The following is a 9166-nucleotide window of genomic DNA, read 5'->3' as shown; positions in this document are numbered from 1 at the left end:
TCTTTTTTTGTTGTTGTTGATTTTTTTTTTTATTAACTTTTATTGAGCATCAAGTGAACGTTTACAAATCAAGTCAGACTGTCACATATAAGTTTATATACACCTTACTCCGTACTCCCACTTGCTCTCCCCCTAATGAGTCAGCCCTTCCAGTCTCTCCTTTTGTGACAATTTTGCCAGCTTCCAACTCTCTCTATCCTCCCATCCCCCCGGGCTGTTGGTCTTGATTCTCCGTCCCCCTTGTGAGGTTAGAGGAGGTCAGTCATTGCCCCCACACCATTTTCACAGTTAGTAACCACCGGTTGTACATAAATTGGACGTTAGTAACCTGGGGACTACTTGTAGTCCAGCTTCTTGGATTCTGTGCTCAGCATACAGATTGAATAGATATGGTGAAAGGATACAACCCTGAGGCACACCTTTCCTGACTTTAAACCAGGCAGTATCCGCTCGTTCTGCTGAAAATCTGCCTCTTGGTCTATGTATAGTTTCCAGCATGCTCAGGGCTCACAGACAGCTTCACCCCAAATCACAGCACCCTTAATGATTCTCCCTCAGGAAGCTCAGAGATAGCATATCTGGGCCAGAACTGGACACACAGCCACCCAAAGGTAACAGGTGCTGTGGTGGACAATGCTGGGAACACAAGGACATATCAGAGCCTTGGCCCCTGAGGTGCCTCCCCAACCTGGTGGGGAAGAGACAAAAAAATGGCCATGTGGGGGTGAGAGACCCCTTGATCTGGCTCTGATGAGCACAGTCGCACTCTCTTACCCACAAGGACCCTCAGAACCCCACCCTGGACCAGGCCCTTCCTGATCTGGGATCCCCGCCCTTTCTTCACTTCAATCCTGTTTCTAGAGACACCTCCTTGAAAGGCGTGTGGACACCTCTCAGCCTGGACCCAGGGCCCTTGCCCATCTGCATGGCCTGGGGACAGCCGGGGCAGGACCAGGCACAGTTGGCTTGGTGACGTTGGGGCCTGAGTGAATCTTGGAGCAGAGGCTTCTGACCTTTCCCCTCCTGCCTCTAGCCCACATGCACCAGTCTCTGGTCAGGCTGGATTCCTCACTGTTTCCAGCACTGCCTGCGGTTCCCACCGTGCTCCCTGCCTCTCTGAATGCCTTTCCTCACCCAAGGGAGACTTCTGTCTTATTTGCTGCCCTCTGCAACATGGTCTCAGAATACAAGGTGCTCAGCACCCCCTAGAGCTGTGCCTTGCAGGACCCCTCTGTTGTCAAGCCTCCCCACCCCCATCCCTGTCTGAGTCCTCCCTCCCCTTTGAAGTCTCAGGGGACTTTGTACCTGTCCTGGCTTTATCAGATGGCTATGTGTGTCCTTACAGAGTAAACATCTGTTTGCTGGGCTGATGTCCCCAGGGTCTGGCCCCTGGTTTGCTCTTTATGACATCCCCCCCCCCCACGGTTCTGGCTAAGCCTGCTTGGCCCAGGAAGGGGCAGAGCCCAGTGGTGGCCCAGGAAGGGGCAGAGCCCAGTGGTGGTCCAGGAAGGGGCAGAGCCCAGTGGCCTAAACTTCCGTGGAGGAGGCAGGCTTCCTGCTCTTTGCCCTCCTCTTCAGGGCAGGTGGTGAGAGCTGGGGGAGAGCAGGAGGTGGCTGCGGGGGTCCTGGTCCCAGCACTTCATTCCCCAGAACCAGACCTTATCTGGCCAATGCCAAGAAGACTGCCAGTGTACTGACAATAATCACTACCATCATCATTGTAATTGTAATAGTAGAGACACCACCCATGGTGGAGACAATAAAGGACAGGACAACAGTAATCAAGGTTGGCCTGTCTTTGACATTCCCTGAGGGTCTCCACCTCAGTCCACCCACCCAAGCCTCAAATGAGGGTACAGCGGGCTGGGGACCCTGGTCTTTAGGTCCCAAACCTGGCTGGGCCTGTGGCCCCCTGCCCTGCTCTGTGGAGGTCCTGGTGCCCATGGGCTGTGACTCAGTGTCTGTCTCCCAGCTGACCTCAGCATGGGCCTGGGGGTAGGGGAGAGGGCAGTTTCCTCTGAAACTGGCTCTCCAGGATAGTGACTCAGGGGCCCAGGATTGGGGCCTTAAAGTGCCTTTGTTGGCTTCAGCTCAGGAATCCGGGGAAACTGGTCAGGGGGAGGCCCCAGTGACCGAAACCCCTCCCTCTGTCCCCACCTGCTCTGCCGGAGCCATATAACTACTCCAACCTGCAGCTCAAGAGCGCAGTAGCGGCTGTTGGCAGGCAGGAACTGGTCTGGTCACCCTCTGGCTGGCTTGTGCACCTGACTCGGGAGATCCTCAGCCACAGGGCGACTGCTCTGACTGGCTTTGTCTGGGGACACCCAGTGAGAGGCTTCCTGCCCTTCAAACACCGAGTGGCCTTCCTCAGCGCTCAGAGCCTTCTTGGTCCTAGACTCCAGCAGACGCCAAGCCATGGCCTCCATGGGGCTGCAGGTGATGGGCATCGCGCTGGCCGTGCTGGGCTGGCTGGGCGCCATCGTGTGCTGTGCTCTGCCCATGTGGCGCGTGACGGCCTTCATCGGCAGCAATATCCTCACGGCGCAGACCATCTGGGAGGGCCTGTGGATGAACTGCGTGGTGCAGAGCACCGGCCAGCTGCAGTGCAAGGTGTACGACTCGCTGCTGGCGCTGCCGCAGGACCTGCAGGCGGCCCGCGCGCTCATCGTCATCTGCATCGTCGTGGCTGCGCTGGGCGTGCTGCTGTCGGTGGTGGGCGGCAAGTGTACCAACTGCGTGGAGGATGAGAGCGCCAAGGCCAAGACCATGATTGTGGCGGGCGTGGTGTTCTTGCTGGCCGGCCTGCTGGTGATGGTGCCTGTGTCCTGGACAGCCAACAACGTCATCCGCGACTTCTACAACCCGCTGGTGGCCTCCTCGCAGAAGCGGGAGATGGGTGCCGCGCTCTACATCGGCTGGGCCGCCTCGGGCTTGCTGCTGCTTGGTGGTGGCCTGCTCTGCTGCACCTGCCCGCCTCGCACTGAGAAGCCCTACTCGGCCAAGTATTCCACCGCCCGCTCCGTGCCGGCCAGCAACTACGTGTAAGCTGCCACCGCTCAGCTCCGTCCCTTCCAGCTTTGTTCTTCCTGGATCCAGCCTGTGACCCCAGGATGGCCCTGCCACGGGCTGCTGACTTCTGGGGGCTGGGCACACCGGGACTGAGTCAGACCACAGGCCAGCAGCCCTCAGTTGTCAGGCCCTCTTGGACACCCTCCTGAGGTCTCCTCTACGTTAGCGAGCATGGAAGGAAAGACCCCCCTGCCACCCTGTGACTGGTCCTCGGATACAGGGAAGGGGGCAGAAGCAGCAGGGTGTGGCGGCGGTGGGGTGAGCTGGTTCCTGCTGGCCAGGATAGCTTAGCCTTGACCCTGGGCCCTGTCTCTGAGCACACATGCTGATGCCCTGTCCATGCCTGCGTTGGGAACTGTGACCTGCTTTGATCTTCCCCATGCCCCCTGCCCGCATCTCTGTGGCTCCCTCCAATGGCTCTTCTTGCCGTCAGCTCCCGGTCCAGCAGTACCCCTGGCCTTGCCCCTGCTTCGGTGTGCTGGCGGGCAGCTGAGTGGGTCTGGGAGTGAGTGGGCTGTACCTGGCCATTGAAACCTGAGGCCTCGCCCACTTACCTGCTGAGGAGCACGGAGTGGGACAGGAGGGATGAAGCTGCTACAACTGGTTTGGGTGGTAGTGGGGGAGAGGGCCATGGCGCAGCTGTGGGCCCAGGCTGCTCCTGCTCTTCAGACCTAGGATTCTCTCTGCCTTCCTGGACCCCTTGAACCCCGCCACTTCCGAACCCTCTGACCTTGTCAAGGACACTGGCCAGCCTGGGGAGGGCCCAGGAGCGGCCTTTCTCTGGCTGCAACCCAGGAAGCCCTGGGGCTCCCTGCCTCCTATGCGTTTTCTGTATGTTTTTGTGTAGTAATTTAAGGAGATCCATTCACTACTGTAATTATTATTATTTTCTACAATAAATGGGACCTGTGCATGGAGGACTCGGGTATTTGTTGTCTCTGATTTCAGTGGTGGAGGTGGGCGGGAGGAGGGCTAGAGCCTGGGGAAGGGCAGGGGCCAGTGAGAGGCACAACCATTGTCTTGTGGCCACGACTTGAGCACTTAAAAAATTGGTTTTTATGGCATTAGGAAAAATCGGAACTGGTCCCGATCTCTGCAGTCACCTTGTTCAAGCGCTTTATTATTTGTAGGGTAAACTCCGTGTGCAGGAAACCCAAGTGTTTGCCCAGGACTTGGTGAGGCGCCAGACGACCCCAGGGGAGGACAGATGGAGACACACAGGCTGTGGCCCTCTCTTCCTCCTCACCCATCTTTGTCTGGGCAGCCAGGCTGGTTCGCCCTCCCTTTCTGGGTCACCCTACAGGTCCCACCCAGGCTGTCCTTGCCCTGGGCCTGCAATGTCTTTTTTCTTTCTCTAGCCTTCTGACTCCTGCTTGTCCTGAAGGCCCAGCTTCACGCCTCTCCCCATGACGCCGTCCCACAGCTCCCAGATGCAGGACTCCTCCTTAGTCCTGTCCTGTCCCGTCCCCTCTCCTGATGGTCACCAAGCCCTTTCACCTGCTCCCACGCAGTCCAGCCTCACTTTCCAGATGATGAAGCCAAGTCTGGGACGTGTGGAAATGTTTGACCTACGCCTGACCTACAGCTGGGCCCTGGGGTTGTCTGGGACAGGACCTGGGTCTCAGTAGTCACCCGGCCCTGGACTTGACCCTCCTCTGCCCGTGTTAGTGTGTGCATGTCCCCACGCTGCCCAGGCTCAGTGTCCTCATCTGTGAGTTAGAGGTAATGTGCCCACCACCCTGGGAGGAGTTTTAAAGTCACATCTGTGAGTGTGCCCGGCTTGCCACTCCTTCCTGGGACAAGAGTAACAGAGTCATCAGTCTTTTCCTCCCTCCTGGGGGCTCATTTAATAGCCAGAGCATTCATGAGGAGCAGGAAGAGCTGGCAACATTTTACAGGTGAAGCAGGGCAGGCCCCGAAGACAGGCCTGACACCAAGGGTCAGAGGTCCAGGAGGGGCTGGGGGCTGGGCCTCACCCCCTTGGCCTGGGCCACCTTCTGCTTTCGGTATAGGTAGACGATGCCGGAGATGAAGCCGTCATTGGCAGAGGTGCTGGGCACCACCTCGAGCTCAGAGGTGGCCAGCTCCCACCGGTCCACAGGCCAGGCCACTAGGCATTCCCATGCCCCAGCCTGCTCCAGCTGGTCCAGGGTGGCCTCCAGTGCCTCCTTAAACTGAAAGTTGGAAGGGTTGGTCCTGGTGGTCAGACACACCAGCCCACCTGGGGAGGGGGAGAGTAGGTGAGCTGGGTGAGAGGCAGGAGCTGCAGCCCCAGGCCTGTCCGTGCCTGGGAAGGTTGTTCCCTTCCTGCTTATGTCTTCAAGACCATTTAAGTTCTTCCAGCTTCATCCCCAGGCCAGCCTTTTCCCACCTTCATAACTGTGGTGCTCACTGTCCCCTTTCCCAGAAGTGCAGCCTCCTATGCACCTCCCCCTCCACCCGGCAAAGCCCAGGTGTTTTTTTCACTGGTGGTTCTTGGCTGAATCTCCACAAAGAGGTTCCTTTCTCCCTGATCCCCCTGCCCCTCGGCTCCAGCTTGTCTGCATGAGAAGGGGGAAGGAGGCACTTGGGCTTTGATCTGGGGCAGTCCCTTCACTGCTCTGAGCCTATTCCCAGTTTGCAGAGGTTGACTGCCCTGTTTCACAGGAAGTCTGCTGTGTATGGAATGCCTGGCACATTCTGAAAGTGCCGGACTGAGTGGATGGCCTCATCACTCAGGTCTTATGCAGGCACACCGTTTACCCAGTGAAGTCTCAGATACTCTGAAGGAGGGCGGGGAACACCAGTGACTGGTGTCTGGGAAGGCTTCCTGGAGGAAGGGGTGAGAAAAAGGGCACTCCTGGAGAAGTGGACACAGTGAGGACAGGCTCCCCAGCAGGGCGTCTGTGGCAGGGTTGGTGGGGCGGACAGGGCTCTGGCTGTGTGTGTGGTGGGGGGGGGGCGGGCGGTGGCAAGCACGGCTGGGCAGAGGAGGCCCAGATGTTGCTGGTTCATGTTTTTGGGCCCAACCTCTAACGCTCCTGCTGACCCTGCCAATGTCCTTCTTTGTACTCCAAGCCTGCCCGGAACTTGCCCAGGCTTAGCCACAACTCCTGCCGGGCTGGGGGCTGGAGGGGCTGGGGAGAAAGCGATCTACTGAGGCAGCGATAAGGACAACCCTCTGACTTCCTGTTTGCTGTGGCCAGCCAGTGTTTCTTGGTCCTCATGCCCTGCCGTTCTCCTTTGTGCCTGTGGCTTGGCTAAGCCGGATGGGCTGTCCTCACTCCTCATTCCAGCTCTGGAAGGCTGCTCTCCTCTGAATTCTCGGAGCGATGAGCACTCACAGCCCTGCTGGCCCTGGGTCCTCCAGCCCCTTCCTGGACCCCAGGGGGCTGGTGAGGGAGGCCCAGAGAGCAGAGCTGTATCTTCTCCCCAGGGCACCGGGCAAAGTGCACAGTAGGAGCACAGTAAACACAGTCTGTGCCTACACATCAGCCCAAATGTAGTTTACAAACTGTGCTCACCTGAGCAGCCCACTTCACAGATGAGGAAACCGAGACCGTGAAGGTGAAAGAGACCCGCTTAAGGGCAGCCCAGAGTTAGTGAGGAAGCTGGAAGGTGAAGGAGCTGAACTGAGCGTCTGCTCTGTACCAGGACTGAAGCACAGCTCTATGGGAAGGGTTAGGACTGCCCTGTTCATACTAAGGGAACAGGCTGGTGAGCAGACTGGAGCTGCTCCTGGATGCTCAAAGGATAAGAGGTGAGCTGGGTGCCTGACTGCTTGGCTCTGCCCACGGTGGCTGCTGAGCCAAGCCCTCGGCTGGTGGCTGATGGCTGATGGCTGGGATGCCAGGTTCCACTGTGACTCTGGGCAGAGCCTTGGCCCTGGCTTGGCCTGAGGGGTTCTGAAGCCTGTGTGGAGGGAGAAGGTGTGTGTGTAGGGGACCGTGCCTCACCTGGCTTGGTGACACGTAGGAGCTCAGGTACTGCACTGTAGGGCACCTGGCCGTCGCTGAGGGCACCCACCATTAGCACTGCATCAAAAGTCCCTGCAGTGGGGTGTGAGGATGTGGTGGGGTGGTTTGTCTGCAGAGGGACAAAGCCTGCCACCAGTGTCTGCAGGACCTGGATCCTATGGGGGAAATGGCAGGTATGGGCCAGGCCGGGGCTGAGGTCAGATCAGGAGGTGGAGGGCTCAATGGGGGCTCCTGGGAGCTCCAAGAGGATCTCAATGAGGAGGTGGGGAGCTCAGGAAGGTGAATGGGGGTTCAGTGTGGGGGGGCTCATGGAGGATCAGCAAGGCGGATGAGACTTAGAGAGGTGAAGGGGAGCTTAGTGAGGGCAAGCAGCATGAGAAGGGGGCTTGGTGCAGATGGGCCTTTGGATGTCGGGTGGGGAAGTACCTTCAGGGCTGGGCAGGGGCTCCTGGCCCAGGGTGCAGAGACTGAGGCGCTGGTAGAGGCCGCGAGCCCGAGCCTGTTCCAGCATCTCTGGGCTCCCGTCCACCCCATGCAGCTGGAGGACGCCCTGAGCCTGCAGCTGGGTAGTGGTGGTGGGGGTCCCAGTCACTGTTCACACCCTGCCACTTCCCAGCTGGATCCCCATACCTGAGGAGGAGAAAGGGCCCCGCAGCACACCCTGCCACTTCCCAGCTGGATCCCCATACCTGAGGAGGGGAAAGGGCCCCCCAGTGGATATGGCTCATGTGTTTGGGACCGGTGAGTCTGAGCAGGGACGTAGTCTGCTGGGGCCAGGCTGAGAAGTGGGGGCCTAGCAGGGGGCAGGGAGTCTGGGGAGGTCTCACCTCAGCAGCCACTAGACCGGTGCCACAAGCCACATCCAGGATCAGGGCGGTGTGGGGCAGGCCTGGAGATGCTTGGGTGAGGCAGTCCACTGCGAGGCGTGGGGCGCGGTACTGCAGAGCAGCCACATCCTGGGGACAGAGCACTGAGCCTAAGACCACACCATGTCCTAGGGTCTGGGGGACTTCCCCCATGGGTGGTCTGAGAGTGGGCCAGGCCAAGCTGTGTGTGCATGTGTTGGAGACCCAGACCCCGCTGGGGCTACAGTGAGGGGAGACCTGGAGGGAGAGGTAAGCCCTCAGCCCTCAGCTCTCGGGGACCTTCTCTGCTGACCAAGGCAGCTCTCTCTACTAAGTTCAGAGTGACCCTCAATGGCACCTCCTCCAGGGTGCCTTCTGGCTGGGCTGCTGCCCCAGGGTGGGGAGGTCTTGGTTCCTGCTCTCTGGGGGTGGGGCTGGTCAGAAGGCAGGGCTGCTGTGTGTGAACAGGGGAGGGGTCGGTTCCTTAGGAGGCAGGACTGCAGGGTCCTCACCCAGGTCTCCCTTCGTTCTCATAGACGTCCTTGGACCCAAGGCTAACTCATTATTTCCACTTTACAGACAGGAAAACGGGCTGGGTGAGCGAGGGAGGCGAGGACCCTGGTGGGGTACCTGGTCGTAGTCTGGAGCCCAGCAGTCGTAGAAGTGGAGCTTGCGGGCCAGGTCGGTGATGCCGTGCAAGGCCCCGACCCGCGCCCGCACCTCGGGCAGGCTCCTGTCCTCCCCCTGCGCCATCCTGTGCGACCACGGCCCCTTCCCCGGCCCCGGCCCCTCGATGTCCCGCCTGCCCCGGGCCCAGCAGACCAGGCTGTCAGGGCCTCCTCGCCAGGCTACCGGCGCCAGCCCCCATGTCACAGGCAGGGTCCCCGAGCACAGGGAGGGCGGGACACCCCGGGACGGCTGCCCTTGGAGAGGGGCGCTCCTGCGGCCGAGGGGCTCCGAGAGGGGCGGGGTCAGGACCCTCCGCCGAGCTGGCCCTCCGGGGGCGGCGGGAGCTCGGGCGGGGCCTGCGCGCCGACCCCGGCCCCGCCCCTCCACCGCCCTCGGTGATTGGCTTTCAGCGGAGAGAAAATACCCAATCAAAGCAAAGCAAGCTGCCCCCGCCGCGGCCCCGCCCCGCCGTCACGTGTCAGCTCTCCGCCCGCCTCCCGCCAGCGGCCCCGCCCCGCCGACACGCCATCGGCCCCGCCCCTCCATCGTCACTTGTCAGCATCCCCGCCCCGCCATCACGTGTCAGCTCTCCGTTCGCCTCCCGCCAGCGGCCCCGTCCCCGCCGTC

At 60.2% G+C, this 9166-nt stretch overlaps 2 protein-coding genes across 2 annotated transcripts; one reads left to right on the top strand and one right to left on the bottom strand.

The window, feature by feature from the left end:
- Positions 1 to 1939: 1939 nt before the first annotated feature.
- Positions 1940 to 3096, top strand: CLDN4 (claudin 4). The gene has a single exon (XM_023556044.2). It carries the CDS (start codon positions 2416 to 2418, stop codon positions 3043 to 3045), a length of 630 nt encoding a protein of 209 aa, XP_023411812.1. The 5' UTR covers positions 1940 to 2415; the 3' UTR covers positions 3046 to 3096.
- Positions 3097 to 3988: 892 nt separating this feature from the next.
- Positions 3989 to 8912, bottom strand: METTL27 (methyltransferase like 27). The gene is given in 6 exon segments (XM_003416648.4): positions 3989 to 5168; positions 5170 to 5290; positions 7005 to 7097; positions 7452 to 7587; positions 7853 to 7981; positions 8501 to 8912. Coding segments are annotated over 6 exon segments (729 nt in total). The 5' UTR covers positions 8624 to 8912; the 3' UTR covers positions 3989 to 5041.
- Positions 8913 to 9166: the final 254 nt, after the last annotated feature.

This window comes from Loxodonta africana, chromosome 12 (genome assembly GCF_030014295.1).
Source record: "Loxodonta africana isolate mLoxAfr1 chromosome 12, mLoxAfr1.hap2, whole genome shotgun sequence".
In the NCBI taxonomy this organism is placed as follows: Eukaryota; Metazoa; Chordata; class Mammalia; order Proboscidea; family Elephantidae; genus Loxodonta; species Loxodonta africana.
This window is presented reverse-complemented; position numbering and strand designations above follow the sequence as displayed.

Bases quoted from the DNA above. Each gene is read 5' to 3' on its own strand.
- CLDN4 (XM_023556044.2), top strand. From the start codon at position 2,416: ATGGCCTCCATGGGGCTGCAGGTGATGGGCATCGCGCTGGCCGTGCTG.